This window comes from Epargyreus clarus, unplaced genomic scaffold, assembly GCF_041222505.1.
Source record: "Epargyreus clarus isolate Ecla_fem2 unplaced genomic scaffold, WU_Ecla_fem_2.2 ptg000015l, whole genome shotgun sequence".
NCBI classification, from domain to species: domain Eukaryota; kingdom Metazoa; phylum Arthropoda; class Insecta; order Lepidoptera; family Hesperiidae; genus Epargyreus; species Epargyreus clarus.
In genome coordinates, this window is record NW_027332223.1 from 1,271,430 (window position 1) to 1,296,484 (window position 25,055).

General features: G+C 35.8%; 1 protein-coding gene across 3 annotated transcripts; it reads right to left on the bottom strand.

Moving 5' to 3' along the window:
- Window positions 1-1,449: 1,449 nt before the first annotated feature.
- On the bottom strand, window positions 1,450-24,381 carry Rab5 (RAS oncogene family member Rab5). Of its 3 annotated transcripts, none has more exons than XM_073081148.1 (6): window positions 24,170-24,381; window positions 19,867-20,117; window positions 16,246-16,318; window positions 7,561-7,777; window positions 6,805-6,914; window positions 1,450-5,875 (listed from the first exon to the last, which is right to left on the bottom strand). In XM_073081148.1, the coding sequence occupies exons 2-5, from the start codon at window positions 20,112-20,114 to the stop codon at window positions 6,811-6,813; spliced, it is 642 nt and encodes a 213-aa protein (XP_072937249.1). In that variant the 5' UTR covers window positions 20,115-20,117; window positions 24,170-24,381; the 3' UTR covers window positions 1,450-5,875; window positions 6,805-6,810. The 3 variants fall into 3 exon arrangements, with proteins under 3 accessions (XP_072937249.1, XP_072937250.1, XP_072937251.1); XM_073081149.1 differs by having other exon boundaries at window positions 1,450-5,922; XM_073081150.1 differs by lacking the exon at window positions 24,170-24,381 and adding an exon at window positions 23,600-24,080.
- Between the last annotated feature and the right edge of the window lie 674 nt (window positions 24,382-25,055).

Genomic DNA, 25,055 nt, shown 5'->3' on the forward strand with positions numbered 1-25,055 from the left:
TCTGCAGGCAGCAGCAACACAAAGAGAAGAAATTCTAGAATTATTTTTGATATTAACATCATCATGCTGTAATATTAAATCGATGATTGGACGACGTCCTTTTGAAATGGCTAGATGTAAAGCAGTTGACCGTTTTTCTCTTAAGTATTGCCATCAGCGCCTGTTTTTAAAAGATGCTCTATCATTCTTTTTCCGTGATTACTTTTATCCAAGATAGAGGACCTGGGATATGGTATAAATTATGAAAGAAAGCAGTTAGCATTGGCAATTCGGATGTCATTCAACAACTCCTCTGGGATTTTCACGTTAACAATAAAAATAAACACCAATATAAAACACCACTTCATACAGCTGTGTTAAACAATGACTCAATATTCATTTTTGCACTGCTAAGCAAAGGTGCTGATGCTGATTCGAAAGATAAACTTGATAATACGCTACGTAATAATCGTTAAAATAATCGCTAAAATAATCACTAAAAAATGAAAAATAAATAATAGTTAAGAAAAACTAAAAAATACGCTTTTATAAAAATTCGACCAAAAAATGAAAAATAAATAATAGTTTAAAAAAACTAAAAAAATACACTTTTTATAGAAAATCCAACTAAAAAATAGAAAATAAATTTTTAAAATTTGAATTAAGAATAGTGTAAATAAGATAAAAATATTTTTTATTGTAAAAAAAGCGTGGAACCATTGGGACCTTAGCCCAATGGTTCCTTGAAAATCCCTCTGTGTGAAAATTGTAACATTTCAATGGACTATAAATGCTTCCTATTTATTGCGTAAAAGTTAGGCCTAATGTTTTATTTGTAGTGTTTCCAACATTGTGTTCCGAAACAATCGTAAGATTGTTCATTTTTAATAAATATGTGTGTGCCTATAAAATGTACGAATTCAGTTTCATTCACGTGAACAGAAACTTTAAGTGTAAAAACGCAAATTAAAAAAAAATACACTAGCTCACACAACTTATAGATTTTATAGAAAGATATGAATAAATCTATTTTCAATGCATTTTAAATAAAAAAAATCTGTTTAAATTTGCATTTTGTCTTCCACTTAAATTTTATTTTGTAGAATCGCGCCATTTTTATCTAGTTGATAGTGTTAATACTTATTGATATCAAACTTAATTGTACTATGTTATGTACCTATTATAGTAAATTATGCCACAATGCATACTGTGTGTTTACTAATATTTCGAATAAAAACATTTTTGTTGTAATGTTTGTTTTCATTTTCTTTCCATATCATACATGAGCAAACACCGGTAACACGTACCTACTATTACATCAGATCATTTTCATATATAGTTTGTCCTTTAAAAACGGTATTGTAAGGACTTCTCACTTCTGAGAACGCCTTTATTTTAAGTAAGTTTGGCAAGAATTTGTTTTACAGAATAATATTCTAGTGAAATGGAGTAAATAAATGAAACCCAATAGCCATTTACAATATTTTTTTATTCAATATAATAATCTTAATAAATCCAAAATATTTACATAATACAAAAACATACTATATGACCTTGATCAGCGTCCTCTCGCTTGGTTTGTCGATTACGAGAACAAACTAAACTCCGTTGGAACTTCAACTACATTACTTCTACGGGAAGATTAAAATCCGTTACCGATTCCTCTTATAAGTTTTATTACTTTGCTATGCTACGTCTACCGCGCCTCGGCGACCCCACATGTTGGCTAGACAAATATGAATTACTTTCTGTAATTAATGAACTGTGATTAAAGTGTAATAAGTCTAAATGGCCACGTATGCAAGGTTATTTGATTTTGAGAAATGCGTTCTATTTGAAACATGGAATATATAAGACATTAGGAGCTAGTTAAATTACTTTGTAATATTAAAATAATCAGTCACTGCTGTCACTGATTTATTATAAGATTTGAAATAATGCCTTTAATCGTTATATTTAGTGGAATACGGAAACTTTAAATACGCCAATATGTAAGGACGCAAGGTTACGCCTTTTTTTCTCTATAAACTACACCGCTGTTTCACATCTGTGTTTATAAGAGGAACCGACCACATCCTAATTATTGCACCTTTACGCGGTAAAATGCGTTAAATTAAGTGTTACAATTCATTTTTCAGGTTTTAATTGATTTTTGGATACACAAACCATTTTAAATAAATCGAAAAATCATAACGTACAAAGTGCCTCCCACCTTACTAAGAGTTTCGATCATAGAAAATAATGATAGGTGTATAGTAGAAAGGCCAAAATAATTATAGGAAATGGACATCGCGGATTAAATTCGTATGAATTTATCGCGGTAACATTATGAAAATAAAATTACATTTACTGGTTCTAATTACTGCAACTTCGGCCGTGCGAAATCTCCTTCTGGAAGGCCAGGAGCTGGCACCAGGTCATAATTGGAAAAAAATATTGGTGAAAATAAATAAATTCAAAACGATACTATTTATATTTCGATAAATCATCAAACATAGCATTTCTACCCGACATCTATCGATACTGTGGCTTTGATCGAGTGCTGCAGCCGCGCGGTGAGCAACAAGCAATAAACATTAACTTCATCGTACAATACCTAAACAGCCATACGAGGAATTCAATACCAAATTATTGATACTACCCCGAATATAGTGTTAAAATATTATCTTGAACATAGCATTAACATATGACAAACTATTGGATTTAACTTTGAAATATCGCGTTACAAAATATTCGTCAAACATTGCAGCTGCAGTTGTATCAACGATGGCTGTTAATACGTAAGATAGTTTTCATATGCACAGACCAGAGGTTCAGTCCCATAGCGGGCGATACCCTCTGCATATTGCACACCCACCTACTCTTAGACAGGCTAACTAAATCCCAGGAGCGATTGGACACTCATACGCCTAGATGTTACGAACCGTCGCTCAGATAGATACGTTAACTAAACACTATGACAGTTTCATGACACTAGTGAGGATTACGTAATGAATGAACGATGTACACTTGCCTTTACATCTATAAATTTTAACTGCGACCGCTCACAACACGAATGTTGCATTAAATATTCATAGCTGTTAACTGCACTAATTAGGCACTTCATACACGTGGATAACTATAGCCTTCGTTAAATTGTGTATGCATTGTTGAATGATACTCATAAATAATAATTAGAAGCGTTAATCGCCAAGTTATTGAATGTCTATGTATGAAGTGCCTAAGCGGAACTCGGCCGCATTTTACATGCTTGCAGCCATTACAAACTAAAATTTAATCAATCATATAGTGCGGGCCACGGGATCTTTGCTGGGAGTCTCTTAACTTTACTTTAAAAATTATAATTAATGAAGGCCATAATCAAAAAAATATTAAAATAATAAGTTCGAAACGTTCTCGAATAAATGACAATGAAAGAGCTACTATGAAATGAAAAATGACAAAAATCACAAGAAAGTTGATTACAATAGATTGTTATCACACATGAACTTATCATTACTTGCACTATCAGTGCCTTAACATCTTTTACAAATCAATAAATCCGGATATGGGAATGTTCAATTAAAACGAAAGATAAAGAGATCAAGTACAGCCGGTGGCCCGCACTGCTCGATGGGGACGGTTGCCAGATATTCCGCTAGGGGCGCCACTGGTGTCTTTTTCACTACCGCCAGTAAGCATTGCCAGGTTCAAATAGAACAAGATTTGTAGTAAAGATAGATGCAATGTCTCTTCTTCAGAATTAAGTTGAAACAACTCATGTACGTCATCTTTCAAGCTAGATTAACTACTAAACGCTATCGCAGTCCTACAGCATTACTACCATCGCACAACATGGGCTAAGTAGACATATTGGTCAATGTGGGTATTTTAATATTGACACAGTGAGGGCGCCACCTACGCAGAGTGCGGCCCGTCTCCCAACCACCAATGTATAGCGCACGAACCAAGCGAATCGTCCCGTCTGGAATGCGATGAAGGCAAACTTAGCAAAAGGATACCGTCCACTACACATGCCGAGCTGTGAACCCCACCGTGTTCCTTGCCCTAAATCATAATATATAATTACACAGAATATACATAATATATTAATTATACATAACAATATGTCCGATGTACGGAGGTGAGTACTGACCGGAGGAACGTTCGTTTTGCAACAGATCGGCTGCGAGCGTGTTACATGAATGATATTGTGTTACAAACGGTGTTCATCGCTATGTTACACGTTACAAGAACGCAATATAAAATGCTCGTTTCCAAGCTGTTGCATTACATTAGACTGTTCTTGGTATTGAACGTAACTCACCTGTTTAAAATAACTACACAGTGCTCATGGAATCGCTGATACTGGCGGTCGTCAATCACGAACTTTTTGGATAAAGGATACACTCGCTCTATCGGACCATTTCAGTAGTAAAGATAGAAAGCGAGTTATATACTTTTTCTGGGCCACGTTCCATTTGATGAAAACGAATGTCAACACGTTCCAAACGACCACATTGAGAGGATTTCTAGTGGAACGACACACTGCATTCAATTTTACTATCAAATGGAACGCGAACCTGTGATGAAAATTTTACAAATTCTGCGAGACCATCGAACAACTGCATTATGTTGTCTACGACCATAATAATTAACATATAGATGATTTTTACCATATGCGCTATGTGAAAATGTGTACAAATAACAGGGACATATAAAACGCTCACTTTAAGTAGCTACGTGAATGATAACGGCCTAGTGTGATAATTATAAGCTTACAAGCATGTTAAAAATAAAATGATGTTACACGTAATATATAAATATAAACAATTCCCGTATACACACGACATTTATTGTAACTTGTATCACGTCTATTACACTTCAATTGTCTATGGTTCTGACATGAGGAATTTGTCAATTGGTGTTTACAAATTGACAGATGACGTATAACGGATTGTTTCGAAAAATAAAAGGCATTAAATAAAGATAAGCAGCAGTGAATTAAATAACAATAATAGAAATTATAATATGACATTTCTAGTAATATATAACTGAGTTGCGACTATAGTTTATACCTAACTATACAACTTCATTGCATGAACGTTAAGTTAAATGAATGAATGGAGAATGGGAACGAGTGTAAATGCACCTTCACCGTAATTTTGACAGTACCAAAGCTTACCGACAGTACTGTGTGATCGATCCGATGCGCTTTATTTGAGAAACGCCAACAAGTCTAGATTATATTATCCTAATTTTTATTTTTTTTTGGATTTTAACTAAATTCAAAACTGCGTTTTGAACGCGGCGTTACTAACGCTCTGTTTTTATGAAGCTTTTTTATTCGTTTATATTTATAAATCGCTATTATGTATATTTTCTCAAAGAAAGCACACCGCCTAATATAAATATTATTGCGTACACATACGGCTAGAATAGAAATAAAAAGAAATCTCGTTAAGTAACCCTTAAACTACTCGGAAACGATGCAGCCGACCGCCCATCGTGTTACAAATGAAATTAAATATAACCATATGTATATATAATATTTCCATTTCATTACTCGTTACAGTTACAAATAAGTTTCAAGTTAATCTAGTTATCGTTTACAATTAGAGTGTCGCGCAGTGCGGCGGCGAGCGGAGCCCCGACACGCACCTTCCTATTTATATACATATAAAACAAGTTTTACAATATTTTAGTAGTATAATTTTTAATTTAGCTAAAGCAATTAATACATTTTAAACACAGTTCATGATAACAGCGATAATAATAATAATAATTAAAGTTTACTTTCAACAAATCAATAGATATAAAATACATATTTTTTGATGTAAAAAATATGTAGCAAAAATTGTGTTACATTAGTCCAATGTATGCCGTGATGGTGGCCGCCCGCCCGCCCGCCTCGCATCTGCAACCAGCGCCACCGCCGTTATACTCTCAGCTCGCACTAGCATGCTGCCATCAAACTCATTTCAACATTTATAGCAACGAAATCAAATTATAGGGAAGTGAAAACTCGTAAAATTAAATCAATTTTATCGTATTTTACAGATAAATGCATAGGTAATCTGATTTTATACACAGTTTTCTCTTTAATTTGAACAAAGTTTAGCTAATTTGGAAACAAGTGGTGATCAGGTAGTTATTTTCAATTTTCTTGTGGTGACAGTTAATATATAATATGAAGATTTAAATGTGGGGAAAGTGTGTAATAATAGTGTGAATGGTGTGAGGGGTGTAGTATAAGTGAGGCAATTTTAGCACATTTAAAAAAGAATCACCTTGGCTTTGTGAAAATTGCACTCACTTAAAGTAGCCAGATGTGTGGGAAAAGTTTACATGTATAACTCGACCGTACAGTCAAAATGTGTGAGGAGATCGTGTGGACACGTGTAAGAGAAGTATAAGCGTTTGAAGGACATGTGTGGTAGACAGTTGTGCCATAAGTTGTGTAAGGAGTGTCCTCTAAGGTAGCGGCGCATTCTTTGAGCGACCTGTGGTAGGAATCTTATCTGATCTGATCTGGGGTTGATAACACACGTCCATTGGCGGCAATGGTCAATTACCATCAGGTCGACTGCATGCTTGATTGCTACTTCTATATTTTAAAAATAAATAATAAAAAACAAGTTCAATATGACATGTATCTGAGAACAATATGAGGGAAAAGCGTATGAACTGTGAAATGTATGTGTGTATGTATATGTGTGTGTGTGTGTGTGTATGCATATGTGTGTGTGTGTGTATGCATGTGTGTGTGTGTGTGTGTGTATGTGTATGTGTGTGTATGTATGTGTGTGTGTGGCGTGTAGAGGTTATGTGTGTGTGTGTGCTCACCTCGCATCACTTGCAGCAGGAGGAGGCGCGCGGCGTGTCGCCGTCGGCCAGCCGCCGCGCGCCGGCCGCGCCGCCGCCGCCGCCGCCCTCGCTCTTTGGTAACTTGTTCGCTGCGGGCGCATCGCACGGAACAACATCGTTAGTTATATCGTTGTTACTAATTATATCTTGGTTTCAGGCTCTAGACTAAAATACCAGGCTTAGTAACCCTCGAAATAAAACTTCTGTCCTAATTGACAACGAGTGTCACGCAATAATCATCACACCTTTCACATCAGATATGTCATTGTAATTCATACATTTAGATGTTCATTCTATGCATAGTTCTTTATATATTAGAGGAATTGATATTCATATATAAATAATAATATACAAAACATGGGTTTATGAAATATCCTGAGGTGATAGGGTTATAATTATGAATCATGAGTTCAGCCTTAGCGTCCCAAAAATGGTGTTTATATCCCTGGGCCCGAAAGTCATCATTTTTGGGTAAACATTTAATTTATAAAAATCGCTTATCTGGAACATGCGGTCCAGCTTAAGCCATCTGTAGTATACGCCATCGTACACGCGGGAGATCAGTAAATTTTGTCCTTAACCATTTTTATTTACAGTGAGTGCAGAAAGCGATTACGAAAAATGCTACTTGTTTAGAAATAATGTTAACAGAGATTAGGAAGTGCTATGGACACTGTTTTATACGAGGGTGATAGCATGCACACAAGCAACAATAAAACAAGCAAACCAACTGACCGATAGCGAGGAATATGTCGTTGACGTTCATGGCGGTCTTCGCGCTGGTCTCCATGAAGAGCAGGCCGTTCTCGTCCGCGTACGCCTGCGCCTCCTCGAACTCGACCATGCGCTTGGCGGCCAGGTCGCTCTTGTTCCCCGCGAGCGCGATCACGATCGACGGGGACGCCTGCCGCTGCAACTCCTTCACCCAGTTCTTGGCGCGACCGAATGTGTCCTGGAAATATTGTTGAAGGGAATTAGTTCAAATACATACATATTATAATATCTATAGTCAGTCCCGAAAAAGGCAAGAGATGTAGAGGTTTTTATACGCGTGAAGGCTATAATTTTATGTTCATGTTACACAGTCTCTTTGCTTTGACAGATGCGAAATTGTCTCTGAGAACTAAGGACCACAACAGCCATGATTCTTTTTGCATTCGCAATCAACGAGTTTCTTTTCAAAAGCTATATGCTATATGGCAACTGAGCGCAAGTTGCCAAAACCTGATGGATCATCGATGCAATCCCCAAAACACGAATCGCCGATGCTTAAACTAGTATGTTTGCTCGGGCTGTAAATAGAAATTTCTTAACTCACATCCTTTTTGATAACAAATTATAACTTTGTAAAATTATCCCAAAGAGAAAACGACACAAATAGACAGACAATAACAAACAAGAAGGTAATAATTTATTCGTATCTACATATCTTAATAGGACAAATACCTTTATATGTGCGTTTAAACTACATTGAACCGGCGAAACTATATATCGACGATAACCTTATCTTTGTCGGTCTGTCTGCGCGTTCAAGCACAGAATAAATTACGCAGTAGGCACTAACATTGTCCCTGTAGTTCCGGTCTCGTTTGTAGTCTCGGAACTAGAATAGAGCTATGGGTATACCCTGACTATTTTGGACAGAGGTCGTCATAGTTACTGCCCTCAGACGACAGCGATCAGGTCATAGCATAGGGGACCAAGGAGCAGCGACTCGGGAGGCTTTAAGTGCGACAATAACCTTACACAACCGAGTGCCGCTCCCATGACACTGGGACATTTTGGAGGTTCCTGCCATGCCAAATAGATTAGCATCTATTTGGCATGACAGTTACATGTCATTTCTACAATACGCAGTAGCGTCTGAGATGCAAACTTGACTAATTAGATAAAATGCTTTCAACCTGATAAGTTAATGCTGTAACCGAGTTTATTTGCAAACCGAACACGATTGTCAATTAACTATTCTTTGTTAACATTCCTAGCTGTAGATTGCCTTGTAGATTTTACTACACGCTTATGTTTTGAAGCAGGTCAGCCATTTTAAACGTGGTAGAAAAGTTTGTAAGTCGACTGTACCGGCGTTAAGTAATGTTTGAGCTTATGTGGTTTAGTTTAAGCCAAGCAGGGTACGAATAATTTCTTTCTGGGTCGTGCCAATTTAGTTTTCAGGGATAGCAACACAGGCCTGTACAACTTTGATTTCCATTTTTCATTAAAGTTATATTTATGAACAACGAACACTTAAATCTAGAAGATATCTGGCCAATACATGTCTTCTGATTTTATACTCAATAAAAAATATAATCAAAGTACCATAACACGTTACACGTCATAAAGTAGACCACCGGAAAGGGAGGCTAAGAAATCGAATAGCTTACAACAATGAGCCATGATTATCGGCCGGATAGCGGTCAGCCGGTCAATAGCTCCACAATTATAATCTACTTGATTCTTGACTGCTTTATGTTGCTCCGTACATATTTTGCTTATGTGTAACATATGAATAGGGAGGAATCTATTAAGTGTTAAAGGCGGGCGACACGTTTGACACTTTTGGTTTTCGTATTTCATTCCCGTTCAGACAAATATCCACATCGTAACTAAGATTATAAATCTGAATGTGAGGCGACACGTTTGTTACTTTTGGTTTCGGTATTTGATTCCCGGTGAGACGAATATCCAAATCCTAAGTAACATTCTAAATACGAATGTGAGTTACTTTGTTTATTTGTTACTCTTTCATGCCTTAATTACTCATCCGATAGTCATGAAATTTTGTACACACGTTGTCAGGGTTCCAGAAAAGAACATAGGGAACCTCTTATCCAGAAAAAGTACCGTTCCCGAGGGATAGATAAACGCGTTCCAAGTTGTGGTACAAGTTAGTAATTTACATGTCTCTTGTAGAGAACTCTTAATTGTTAATTTATCCTCGTGTATCCTTAGCACTCACAACAAGAAGCGGGAAGAAGTTCTTGTATGAAAGTCTTGACAATATCAGCTTCCTTTATTTAACATCTTCCAAATTCTATACAAATAAATATTTGAAGATTTGACTTTTAACATTAGCAATGACTTTGAAGTTCGATTCCATATATTCTTCGATGTTGATAAGAACTTTCCTGTTAAACTTTACATATGAAATTTCCATTAACAATAGGTAGATAAAGTTATGATTCATCAGCATATACGGGACCTGGGGCGCTGTGCCGGGTGTGTTCTGTGTAATCCGTGCCGCCCTTGAACCCGCGAAGACTTACGCGTGTAATACAATAATATTTGTAGGAGCGCCGCCGGTGAGCGGGATACCGAAATAACATTGGATACTGACGTAACGATAGCTTGGTAGCTAAGTAACTCGGTCTGCCATTAAGGGGTCCGAGATTCAAATACCTGGCACACGCACCTCCGATTTGACAAAGTTATGTGAGAATTAGAAATTGATTAAACGGTGAAAACATCGTGAGCAAACCTGTACGCTGGGAGTTAGAAAAAACGTCTCACAGTTGTCTACCAATTCACACTTGGGCAGCGTGGTGGAGTATGGCCAGAACTCCTTCTCTGGAAGAGACCCGGGCCCAGCAGTGGGACCGTCATGGGTTGACGACGACGACTGACGTAATAACATATTATAAACTTCGAATAATAAAAGACCAAATCTAATAAGAACCTTCTATAGAGGTATTCCCGGAGCGCTATAGGACTATTCATAAAAGGTACAAAAGAGCTCTCCTTCAAAGCCGGCAATGCACTGCCGAGCTACGATATGGGGCTCTTCAAAAAAGGTACAAAATGAACTCTTCAAAGCCAAAGTGTATTTCAGGTTGGCGTACCATATGTATATTCTTGAAGAATTCATACTTATATCCGACTTATAATACCGCATTGGTTTGAAGAGTGTGGCAGATATATCCATTTTAGTTCTCAGGAGTAGGAACGCATTTGTTTTATACCTCTTTCGTCTTCTGGCCTATATAGTTGTTTAGTCTTTGGGTAACAGTGACCACTCATCAATATATGAACTGAAACTTCTATCACATAAACACTTCGACAGAACAATTGACGCGACTCTTGGCCTACCACTCCATTCCCACCAAAATAAATGAACTACATTATTTTCATACAAGTCACAACTAAGTGAACTTCTCTATAAATAATAACATAACATATTCACGAGACATCATAATGAAACTAAACATAATAACATTATTTATACATTTAATTAATCAACTGGAGCTATCGTGTTCGAAAGCAATAACGGACGGAAACGCCCATATTTTCATTTATTGGAACTTGTGAATAATGTGACACAACTTCGACATACTCGTAATCTAGTAGGAAAAGATACTATTTAGATTAGTAATGTCAAATCGTTACTTAGTAAACTATAGGTATGCTTGTAAAGTGCCATATGCCTTAACATTCAAAACGAAACGAGCAATCAAATCAAAAGGAATAATTTCTTTCAATCTTATATATGTCGGAGGAAGAGTCAGAGTTATTTAATATAGCTTTAGCTATACTGTTACTTTAGTATTTTAGTAATGTTATTGGTACTTGATCAATCGAAGGGTTAATTGATTTTAAATTATTATTAACAGTATTGTATAGCTTTTGTATTAGAATCAGAGCAGAGACTTATGAGGTCTCTAGTGGAGTCGAGGTATGTGGCGGCGCGGGTGGGGAAACATGGATAAGAACTGATGTGAGTGATCGAGGTGGATCATTATTTCGTTGTGCTTTGGAGCGTGTAGTCACTACCTTGAACCTGCTGCTCAAATCCTTTGTTTGTAAAGTAATAGTAGTAGTATAGTATAGTTATTTTGTAAATTCGAAGTTATAAACGTAAGAACAATAAATACTGTGATTACTGTATTTGTGCCTGCATCTACCCTATGACAACGCCCACAAAACCCATAGATTCTATCAATGATGTCGATGAGAGCCGTCCTTCTCCGACATATATAAAATTCTCGTGTCACAATATTAGTACGCCTCCGAAATGGCTTTACCGATTTTTATATGCATATTCAGTAGGTCTGAGAATCGGCTACAATCTATTCTTCATACCCCTAAGTGATAAGGGTTGTTCACCCTTAACATTTTTTTATTTACATAGCAACATAACGTTTGCCGGGTCAGCTAGTATAGCTATTAAGATATATAAACTCCGAAACCCAGAATAGGATCCAAGATAGGAGGACAATCGAGACTGCCAATTAGCATTAAAACGTTACGTTTCATGAATACGACCTTTACACACAACAATAAAAGTCGAAATCATTTCAATACGAGATAAATCCGTTCTAAAAAACGACGTATTAAAACAATGCAAATATCATATATCATATCTAACACATACAAACGTCTGAACACACTACGTTACACAATACAATACGTAGATGCCATTATGAAAGTGATGAAAAACAATGTATAATATAAAACAGCGAAGCCAAACAACACATCTCGAATCGCGCGGAGAACAACAATTAATATTATCTGATAAGGAGGCACGTACCGCGGCCCGGAGTCCTGATTGCGACAATTTCGTCTATAGGTATACGCCGTTTGTCTCTTTCTCGCTGTGTGACGTTATATCGCTGATCAGATGAATATGTTTGAGCTCTCCGGGGCACGAAAGCGCGCATAAGAAGTGCATCCATGTTCATTGATGGATTCAACTCCCGACCGATTCCGAATTTGCTGACTTTTAGATCGGTGAAGCACAGGAAGCACTGAGCTACACGCGTTCTAAAAACGCACTTACTTTTAACATTGACGATTCGCGTTTCGATAATTGCATTGATGCTGTATCACGTTTTACGTTAGATCCCGGTATCGAAAACGCGGATTTTAATGAATCCTTTATGCTGCAACACGGTTTTCGTGTTCAATTGCTGCATCAATCATGCGAAAGCTGCGAGCGGTACTCAAGCACGTGCAGGGGTACTGCGGTTGATCGCTGCATATAACTTCTAAAAAAACCGACTGAATCGTCGATCTCAAATGCTAAGCGTGTCTGCTAGGGCCCCAACTGTGCCTACACTACTTCATATACTTAGATAGGATATGCGCGCCAAGAAGATAAAATAACAGGGGATTGCATAAATGCATTTATTTACACAATAATTTAACCTTCACTTATTTGAGCAAATATATTCAACTGTTTACCGTATTTCCTTGCAGATCATGACATTCAGCATTTTATCAGACTTGGTTGCAATTTTATAACATCGTTAAAAGACGTACTTACTAAAATTAGCTGTAAAGTATTAAGGATAGACAATTTAAACAACGACGAACGTTTACATCATAGATTCTAATCTATGGTTTACATGAAAACATTCAGTACCGGCGAATAAAAAAAATATTGAAAACTCGTTCAACAGTGTACGTCCAACTAACTGTAGGTACGTTTAAGCTAATTAGAGGATTACAACTCTACGACAGATACTCTACATAATATGAATGTTATATAAATCTAGCGTCAAAGACGTGTCCACGTCACGTACGTCTACGTGGAGTCGTTATGGGTAATCGTAAATAGCAGCTCTGTACGTGAATAATGCTGAATAGTCACCGCAACCGTCATACCTATTTCTGCCTTACAATAGCAGTGTTAAACGCTGCTGTTTTGGTTTGAAGGGTGTGGCATGGCAGAGGTGAGAGGTGAGATACACCTCAATTGTAGCAATGCTTCATTGGTTCATACCAGATAGTATACCGGTTGTTCCTGTGGCTTATTATACTTAGTATGTGTATACGAATTGGATTTTTTATAAGTTTGAAGTAACGTGCATGCACAAAAGTGTAGAACAAGGGTTCTAGCTGAAGTCGATCAGAGATACCGACTCCTGAGGACTAAGATGTTCGCCAGCATCCACACTCTTCCACAGACACTGCTTCATGCCATAAATAGGCGTGGCGGTTGTGTCTACTCTCTTGAATTATAATAGTTATAAACATATGAAAATTTCGCGTGAAAAGTAATATTTCGCGGCGGCATGCGCGTGCGATGCCGCGGGGCGTATGCGGCATAAAACGTTCGTTATCACGAGTTCCCCGGTCTCTCATTGATACAGTAAATAAAAATTTATTGCACATTCGTGTTGACATTACTACGCATTATTTCACGGATAGTTCATTTACAGAAAACACTTAATATTTATTTATTACATTTATAAAAATACTTAAAATTGTTGTACCTATATTACTGTACGTTGGAATTTCCTTTTCATTCCAGAGGTTTACAATATTAGATAGAATGACAAGAAAGCAATTTAACATAGGACCAGGATTCTAAATAGGATACAAAACAAACCGAAAGATTCCAAAATCAATAAATGTACGCCAACTGAGAAAGAAATCGCTCCACAAGAATCAGGAACAAGAGGCGCTTTTAAATCGAAACCATGAATAACATATTTGTAGATACATTTCGACTGACCTCAAAGTCGCCGGAAAATCGTTTTCACGACTGAACCACACGAACATAGTTCAACAACCAGCAACCTAGAGTAATTAAAACGAAACCTATGCCTCCGGGACTGTTAGCACGGCGGCGGTAGGTGGCGGTAGGTGGCGAGCGGTGGTCACGTGCCCGCGGGCCGTCAGCGGCGAACACCCACGCTCAGTATCGATCACGCACACTTTGAACACCACGCTAACTTGTTACGAACTAATTTTGAAGACCTGGGATAATGAAATGGGTTTAGAAACATTTCCTTTGACGCATTCTACACTAGTACAAGGTGGTAAAAGTCTTGGTAGTTGGAAACGGAAGAAATCATCGCTCCACCTTTATCTGCCTTATATTATAACATTGTGACAAACATTTCTGTTTTTGTTTGAAAGGAGTGTAAAGCTAGAAACACTTATAAATCTATGTCAACTTAGTCCACAGAAATGGCACGCACCGTTTCCTACAGAAATCCTATCCTATCTGGGATTGATTACAGATGTCCATCGGCGACAATGATTAGTGACTAATTACTATCAGGCGGACTGTATGCATCTTTGCTACGCTACTTCTACGTCAGAAACAAATACATTTATGTAGCTGCCTTAGTCTCTCGTACACAATACACGTTGAAACTTCGCAATACCTATGGCGTTTTGCAATTTCGTTCAATGTCAAAAAATACACAGCTCGCTTTTATTATTATCAATATGCAAAATAAGTGAGTCATCCAAACGCTCTGGAAGTGGTACAGTAACGTGATAAGGTGTTCACGTAAACAATGTCTTCTGCCTGCTTGTAAAAGTTTACGATACAATTATACGTAGCGCATAGCCCCGAGGCATGTGTACGTGTTAATCCACTTGCAAAGTTAAACAACGACAGGCGCGGTCGGGGATTGGATGGGTTACCGCTGGTGGCAAAATTTCATACACGTGTATGTTACGAAGGTACATTAACGGTCTGGTAGTAATTCAATATATCCAATTTACGATGATACCTGCCTGTCTATTTGGAATTGTTAAACTTCGATATTTGGCAGGCAAAACATTAGATAGATTAATTATTAATAACGGGCGTAAGACGTATGACATAACAAGAGTCAGAAGGTCTACGTCAATCTTTCAGAGACCTTCGAACGGGTTAAAACTTTCCGACAGATGAGTACGTTCATATACGCACTGAATTCAATCTCAGATGCATTATCTAGTTAAGAATGGTCAGACAGGTGACTTTGACAGATGTCAATGACCCTTCCACGATAAAAACCTTTATCAATGTTAGGAATAGAACGTGTTTTTACAAGCGGGTATCGCACGATACATTTATATATATGCATGCTGGTAGCACAAAAATTAAAGTACGTTCTTATATTTACAATATTTATACCATAAGTCTCTAAATATTTTTGTCTAGGCCTAGGGGGCGGGGGGCGTAAGGGGCGGCCCGCCCCGGGCCTCCGATCCTGAGGGGCCTCCAAACACAGTTGCTAAAAAAAGGTCGTCAGTACCTATCATACAATCTACGAAATGTGTATCAGACAGCGAAAAAAGGTCACCGAATCACATGCGAACTTCTTACACTGGGGGCCCCCATTCAACTTTCCACCCCGGGGCCCCCGACGACCTGATCAATTGACGATCTGTTACAAAAAATAAGACACTTTCTTTTTTTAATAATTTACTTGAAGCCTTGTATGTTTTTCCAAACCGTGTTAAAACAAATTTATTTGTTGTTGGTAAATTTTTGAAAGCCTTTCCGAAATAAATGTTCCTTTTAATTCGGAAAATAATTAAGATCCTCCACATCTCTAAATTCGGTGTACCTAACAATAATGCAAACGGGCTACCTGATGGGAAGCAGTCACCGCAGCCTATGGATAATGACAACATCCGAAGAGTCGGCAATGTATCACCGGCTTATAGGGAAAATAGTATAAGAGATAAAGTAGTTCTTACCTGATTAGTAATATCATAGACTACGATAGCTGCCTGTGCGCCCCTGTAGTACATTGGAGCCAGACTGTGATACCTGGAAGGAAAATAATTACCATCAATTTATTACCATTTAAATCATCATAATAATTTATTCATTTCATGAAAGTTTTATAACCCTCTCTCTGTGCTTTGAATCCGGTGACATCACCGTTACCTATTCCTGTCTAATAACAGCAGTGTTAAGTGCTGATGTTTTTTAGTTTGAAGGATTTTCTAAAGAAGACATACTTATTCGAAGCGTTCCAACTTACTCAAGGGAGCAAAGCGCCTCTGGCCGACCTCAGGTAGGATTTTAATCCCAACTAGAGTTCATTACAGAAGTCAATACGCGGCAGTGGCCACTTATCAGATATACTGCATGCTCGTCTGGTGTATATTATACAAAAATACATATATAAAACGTAAATCGTACTATAGTATAAGGAAAACGTTTAACACGATTAAAAATCCACATCGTGGGCGGATTGTATGTACCTAGATCACACGCCCCTAAAATTGTAGGCAACTCGAGTCAATAAACGTATATTTATTTTATGTTTATAATGCCCACACCAAACAAGGTACTATTATAAATTATTATTGAATCTTTTGCATATGTATTACATGTAGACAGTTACTGCAATACTATGACCATTGTACATGATCAATTAAAACTCTCCAAATTAAAACTACCATTGTTCACCATATCCAAGAGTGGTTTAGTAAACTTCACACGCCTTTGAAAACATTATGAGTCTCATGTAGGTTTCCTCACCATGTTTACCTTTGCCGTTCAAGCAAGTTATAATCTGTTTTAAATCGAATATCTAACTAATTAGTATAGTAAATTCTACTTAGTTGTTATCACTTATCTTCATTATCACTTGTGGTAAGGGAAAATATCGCGAGAAAGTCTATGTCAGATGGTTCAAAGTTTTGAATCATCTTTGAATGTGTCAAATCTACCAAACTGCACTAGGTCAGCGAGGTGTATTATGGCCTAACTCTGAAAGAAGACTCGTTTCCAGCGGTGGAACAAAATGGGCTGATGATGAAGTCTTCATGATGATGATCAAAATATAGAAGTCCATATATTTCAAGGCCTTTGTAACCAGTGTGAGCACATATCTTCATAGCCGTTTACTTCCTCTCCTACACAAAGAAACTAACAATGTTATTACACTTATAATTATTAATTATCATCGAGTATCGCCACGGACGGCATCCGCAGCGTCTGGCCGTGAAAGTGCAGTGCAGTGGGGCGGCCGCGTGACCGCGTGGGCGATAAGCCTCACTTGCACTTACACCGTGACCGTCTGAGGCAGCGGTGCCCAACCTCACCACCGCACCCCAAATATATATGTTTTTTGATCAATGTTCGAGAACAACAAATAATAAGTTAATTTAAGACAACAGTTCCCATCCCTATCGCCCATATCTCCCACACCACTTTTGAGATATTTATTTAATTAACGTTGGAAAACTACTAATAATAAGTTAAATATATTTTATAATGTATATCAATATCAATCGCGGAATTATGGTTTCATTGATGATACAATAACTGTACAATAAATAGCTTTATGTGGTACATAAATAAATACATTTCAATGTTATGATCGTTTACCTGTTACATTTTCCTTCAGGTTTCCTTAAGTTAACCTTGTTAAGAAAGACTACTATTATATTTGTGCAAGGAGGAATGAAGGTTGGAGCATTACCACTGTTAGATACGTTTTTTAATCTGATAAAAAAATAATTTGCAATCATTGATTGCAATACTTAATACGTACGTTAATTAAATTTACAGTAAGCATACACACTTTAATTAATTAAAAATGGAAATGTTAGTGAAAAAAAGTGTTCAGGGTTCAATTACTTTCTTACTTCAAATAAATTGCAGAAAAAATAATCACTTGACGTGTTTTGCCTGTAGGAATCGATAATTACTTTTCTCTGAATTTAATTATTTGGTTGAGAATCGATGGCCAACCCCCTATAGCTTAAAACGTACTAAGAAATTAAGAAGACGGCCATGTAAGTAAGTAGGTACCTTCTGTCTGAAACTTTGTGCTAAATTTTCATGTACAATGAAGAGTACATCTTTATGAAACTAAATACAAAATATCTGTATGTATAATGCCCCGTCCACACTTTTGACACTTGCCACACGCTCCAAATCTCAACCAACGTTTGGCTTAAATTGGGGAATGAAAACCTAGACTACAAGCACTTGCAAATCTACACAAACTAAATCAAAGACTCTATCCGCACGTTTGAAATTGTGATGGTTTGTTGAGGTTTGGCAAACGTATGGATGCGGTATGACATTGAATTTAAATATTAATATGGTATCTCCGCAAAAAGGTTAAACAGAAGGTGTAGAATTACAGCAGAATGGTATACGGCCCGTCGACACGTCCGTCGCAATTTATCTCGTCGCGCTAATCGGGCCAATTAGCATCGCTATACAAGAAAATATGTAACAAATTCTAAATGTCCTCAAATAATATGTGACTGTGTTCACGCCACCTTAAGATTGACTACGATTTTACTGAGAGTTTAAGGCTAATTATTACAGATGGGAATTTCAAAATTACCTAAACTGCGAAGGTTCAAATTCACCTCGCAAGATTACGAAGTTCACCAAATTATTAATACCTTGACCTTCTTCAGGAATCAAAATAACGTTTCTTTTCTCTTATTTAGCACCTGTTCATATAAGTTTCTCCTATATACATTTTTATGTTTCTATACCCATCGGTTTAAACAATGCATCGTCCTTGAGAGTTAGTTATAGTCAGTTAGTAATAAAACTTTAATTGAATAAATATTTCTAAATGAATATCTTTTCCACATGCTATAATAGCTTTGGAAGGTGCAATAAATGTTCGCATCTCATATTCGCATCTTTAAAAAAAATGTGTAATTTATTAAATTAATATAGAGCTGGAGTTACGTCACATCCACACTTTTCATTTTAATAATCAAGGTTTTATTACAACACTTTTTATATGGTTTAATAATTACGAACTATCTTTTTTAATCTAAGTATTTTAAGTCTTTATTATAGTTTAACGTTATAGAGTTTCATCATTTTCATCATATAGGTACATCCAACCAACCCACGAAAACCATTTTAAATCAAGATAAAACTGGTGAAACTGTTCATACTCAAAGATACGGGGGAAGGTAAGATATAACTCAATAGGGCATTAGGAAGCTACTTTTAAAATACCCGAACAAAGAAACAATAAGCTAGACTCTCCTTCGGCGACCAGCTCTCGACTTTCTACAACGATTGGATGCTGTCCAAATATGTACTTTGTTATTTCGCGGTGAAGATTCATCGACCGTAACCTTGAACATTATGTATTGGGCAATTTGTCCATATAACTTTACATAATACCCTTCCAGTTTCTATCAAGTTTATGTACACTTGTATTTTAGTAATAATAATGATGTAGGATAACTCCTACTGTTTAATATGATAACCATAATAATATGGTATATTATATAGCAGTATGAATACGACTACTTTTCAGCAGACAAAAACATGTGTGTACATGGAGAAAAAATAGAAGATTTTAGTATTATAATTACCTCTCCTGCCCCGCCGTGTCCCAAATCTCGAACTTGACTGTCGTGTCGTCGAGGCAGAGCGTCTGCGTGAGGAATGCGGCGCCGATGGTGCTCTCCTGGTACTCGTGGAACTGTCCCTTCACGAAGCGCAGCACCAGCGAGGACTTGCCCACCGCGGACTCTCCGAGCAGCACCAGCTTGAACTGACACACCTTCGTCTGCGGCGCGCCGTTCGGCCGCTGCGCCGCACCGCTCCTGTTTGTCGACATCGCCTACAAACAAACATAATATAACTACCTAATCACAACAAACACAATATGACTACTAAAACAAACATAATATGACTACTTAATCACTACAGAGTTAAATTCTGCGTAGGTAGGTAGGGGGTGGTAAGAGATAACTTATATGAGGCGTTCGAACTTAGTCCTCAAGAGTAGACGCAAGATAATATTTGCATTGTGACAAGACTGATCCTATCAGGGGTTGATTTTAGATGTCCATGGGAACTAGTTGCCACTTACTATCAGGTGTACTGCAAACTCGTTTCGTATTTCTACATTATAAAAAAGTGTACAGCATTATGGACACATCACAATGTATAAAAATAAATAGAGAGCTAGTGTTTAATATTGACACACTCTTGTTTATTACCACTTGATTAAACTATAAAAAAGTTTAATATCTATGTATATTAATAATATAAAATGAATGACACGATGTAGTTAAAATAAATAAAGATACAATCTGTTGCGGTGAGTGCCATGTTATTTCAAGCATATTTTATAATATCTAAGCAAAAATACGACTTTTTTTTATCTGTCTTATTATAAGTTTTGAGAACTGTGCGCCAATTTTGACGGAACTTACACGTTTACAAAATTGTGTGTTTCATTTTATATTGAGAGTTTAATACAATTTTCGGGATATAAACTTTCGTATATAATTTACTGTAGTCTCTACAATATGGCGTAAAAGTCAGTTGTTCCATATGATTAATAATGCAAATAAGTATAATATTATTACTGGATACGGCGGTCATTTTTAAAACAGATGTCAACATGTGAATTCTACTTTAGTGCAGTTGTATACATCAGTCAGATAAGGACACATTCCATTCAAACCAAATTGCCTTGTGTGTTTAGTGTTAGTCACCAGGGCCATCTCTCATGTTTATCTTTGTTCTAAAACTCGTCAGATTATAATAGATTTCTATTTAACTATGTATTATTAATGTTCAATTTTAATGCAATGTTATAATGCATTGCAGTATTTTTTACATGGCAATAAATTAATTCGTTCAAAGTACATACACATTAGGTATCAAAAAAAACAATGTTTTTTGAGGTTTCGTGTTGATAATTTTTTTGTCATTGAAAATGATAAAAAAAAATATTTTTAAATACTTTTTTTACCACCATTATTTTTTTTTAATTGAATTTTAAAAGTAAACATAATTGATTTTTTTTTCTATGTCTTGCATTGTAGTATAGACAATAAGTGCTATTGTCTATACTACAATCTAACAATTAATGTATGCAAATAAAAACATTATCTATGCAAACTACCCTCATACAAATCAGGTCATACTGTGTCCAGTCCAGACATATATTCAATAATGAGGTCAGAAGAAGCCTCAAGAGTCTAATTTGTACCAGATTAGTGTGGGCTTTGTTAGCGGTAGCTTCACATGTACTTGAAAAGTATAGGCCAAGGTTATTGAACCACACAGATTGTCTACAATTGAGAAAAGATATGCTAATTGAAAATTCAATGAGTTGTACTAAACTTTTGTAAATATGTCCTCCAAAATAAATTTGGTCAAACTACAATTTACAGAATATTATTTGTTAGTATTTGCACATATTTTTGCAGAAAGCAATATTAGTAGCAAGACTGATTTAGTGGATATGCCAAATGTGATTTGTATTTGTGATATGAACAATAAGCAAGTTACTTTTGTAACAAGATAAAGCAAGCAATATCAAGCAAAACAAAGATTGCATGAATAAATAAAAGTGTATATTTTTGCCATCAGTTATATTAAGGGGATATCAATATTTTAATAATGTTATCATTGTATGCTCACATTCTTTACATACATTTTGATTTAGATGTGTTAATTACATGAAGTTAGTAGCAATACTAGTGGAGCAGACACAGTCATTTAAAATATATATTAACTACAAATGTAATATACATACCATGATTGATTTACTGTAATTGCATCATAAAGATTATAACGACCTTACAATTTAATGACTAGTAAATGACCGCTAAAAAATTCATGGAATAATTAATAAGTAATAACAAATTCTGTGTAAGTGATTTCAACCAGATGACATTATGTCTTCATATATAATTATTGGTGTGAAAATATTACGAATCATACTTAAGTTCCATAAGACCAATGATGCTCAACACGTAATGCAGGCAGGTGAAAATAAGACAGATAATGGTCAGGAATCTATTTAACCTATTATTTTATAAGAGAGTCAAAGTTTTTGAATATCATCATGATCTCCATAACATACATAATATGGCTATAACACATCACATCACAGCATATATATGGAAAAAAATGTGATAAAAATGTATTTGCTCAATTAATTGGTTTACATTATATATCAATTTCCTGTTTTATGTGTAATATAAGATATAATTTGTAATGCAAATCAATTAATAAGTCAATATGAGTGTTGTGTTGGAGATTTTTTAAATCCTTAACATTTACAAGAGGATAAATGTTGAATTATTTTATTCCTGTAATATACTGGTAGTGATAATAACAGACAAAAGGTCATATCTCTTCCAATATGAATAAGTGCTGATATAGAACTTACATACAAGTCATTGATATTAGTATTGATCTGACTCTTAGTGAGAATGGAGTCAATACAGAAGTAATTATGCAATTTAAATCAATTTCCTTTTTTTTAAATAATGTAGATAAATACTATGTTTACAAAATTCTACAATTTTTTTGGTTACATTCAGAATTCAATGACATGTGAATTATGTCTGCAGCTAAACAAAAGATAATTAATTGTTGGATATAAACAGACAGACAATTAATTCCCATCATTATACTGCTTGCAACTTCGTCAAAACAATCTGTAATTAAGGTTAGCAGTGATAAATATATTATTTGATAGCTGACCTTATCAGTCACATAGGTGATAAGCAAATAATACAGGTTAAAGTTGATAATGAAAGTGAAAATAACATCCAAATATGTATGATATTTAAATCAGAAATACTGTAATGATACATCCAAAATTTCATACAAGAATAGTACAAGAACCACTATAAAGAAACTTCTATTGTTGAAAATTGTTTTACCAGAGAAAAAAGAAATATAAATAAATAAATTTTATACAGAAGTGAAGCAACCTCCAGTTATATCCATTTTGTAAGGATTTTTCCCTTGTATTTAAAAGAAAAAATATTTAGAAAATTTTTGCATAAAAAGTCATGAGTTTTTCTTATGTACATGCTTCTACATGTACATGCTACATGCTTCTTGTGATGTTTTTGTTTAGGTGTTTATTAGTTATTGGTAAGAAGGTTTATTTTTGCATAACTAAATGTCTCTATGTAAATGTGTTATTGGTATGGACACACTGGATAACACTTCCTAGTAGTAAGTGATTTACTTGAGGAAATAGTTATGACCTAACTGCAAAGAATTGCGGCCTGTAAAGTTACCCACAGTATCAGTGTTTGATCACAAACAATAGCTAAAACAACTCACCACTGAGCAGCGAAACAAATACACAATTCGACACCATTTACAACTCCACTCTATATCTCGGCACTGCTGAGCAGCTAATTCGTATCATAAAAACCTTTTACTGGCTATAAAGCGATCTCAGACCTCGAGACAACAAGTGCAATAAAGAAAAACGCAAGAACCGTAAACAAGAGCGTTATCTGTTCCGACGGATCGTCGCGGATCACAAAGAAACTGCGAACAATGACACTTATCGTCCAACACTTCGCACACTTCCACTTCTCCGAGCCGCAATCACCGATATTTCCATCAGTTTATCGGTCGCAGTCGAAATTCCGACTGCCCCGTGATGACTAACTGTGTCAGCCCGTATCATTTATTTCCTCCGCTATCGTACTACACCGATTCGCCCTCTACCCAATCAGCTGGACCTCGTCGAAATTATTCCGTTCCACCTCCCCATCGTGCACCCGACCCACTGAACGATCTCTATCGCTAACACTAGACGTAATCCTGCAGTAGCGAGGCCCTACTCTCCATTATTCGATAAAATGACGCATTTACTAGATTATAAGGACATGAAAGACGTACCCTCCCTGTTATTATAATGCCGTTATGCACTTATTGCTGGGCGACAGATCCTCGCGAGGTCGCCGTGATTCCGAAAATATCATTAATTACACACTTAAACGAAAAGAATCATTAATTTGAAATGCTAAACTGGAAAATCTAGCACAGAAATGCGAAATGACCACGAACAAACATGGAAGCGAGAGAGCGAGCGAGACAATTTCATATCTCTTAGTTTATGGTAATTACTTCCTTTGTCTATGATATGTCAGAATAATGACAATGTGTTTTGATAATTTTCTCTCGCAAAATATTGATTTTTATTAAAATAAATATAATTTACTATTACGACAACTTTTCCTATACATTTATTGAAAAATATACACAGCAAATATTTCTCATACATTAACAAAAAAGTTTATACTAAATTATATATAATCTGTTTTACCTATTTGTAACTTAATAATTTAATATTTTAAAAATCAAAATCAGATGTTTTCATTTTAAATTATATTTATTTAATTAAGTTTTAATATTTCTTTTTTGCTTAAATTATATTTTTTGTATATATTGTATATAGATTTATAGTTTGTAAATAGTTAGATAGATTATATTTTGTAAATTTAATTAATTGTGAGTAAATAAATATACATATTAATACTTAATGCTTTACTTTGTAAATAAATATAGTTCAAAAAACTAAAAAACACGCTTTTATGATAAAATTAACTAAAAAGTAGAAAATCTAAATGAATCTAGGAATCAATTAAGGAACAGTAAATAGTATAATTGTGAAATAAATCTACAAAGTTTGAACGAAATCTGGCCGTTTAAAGTGGGTCAAAATCGCGCCCAAAGAAGTCGGTTACAAACATACAAACAAACATACAGGTGAAGCTAATAAAAA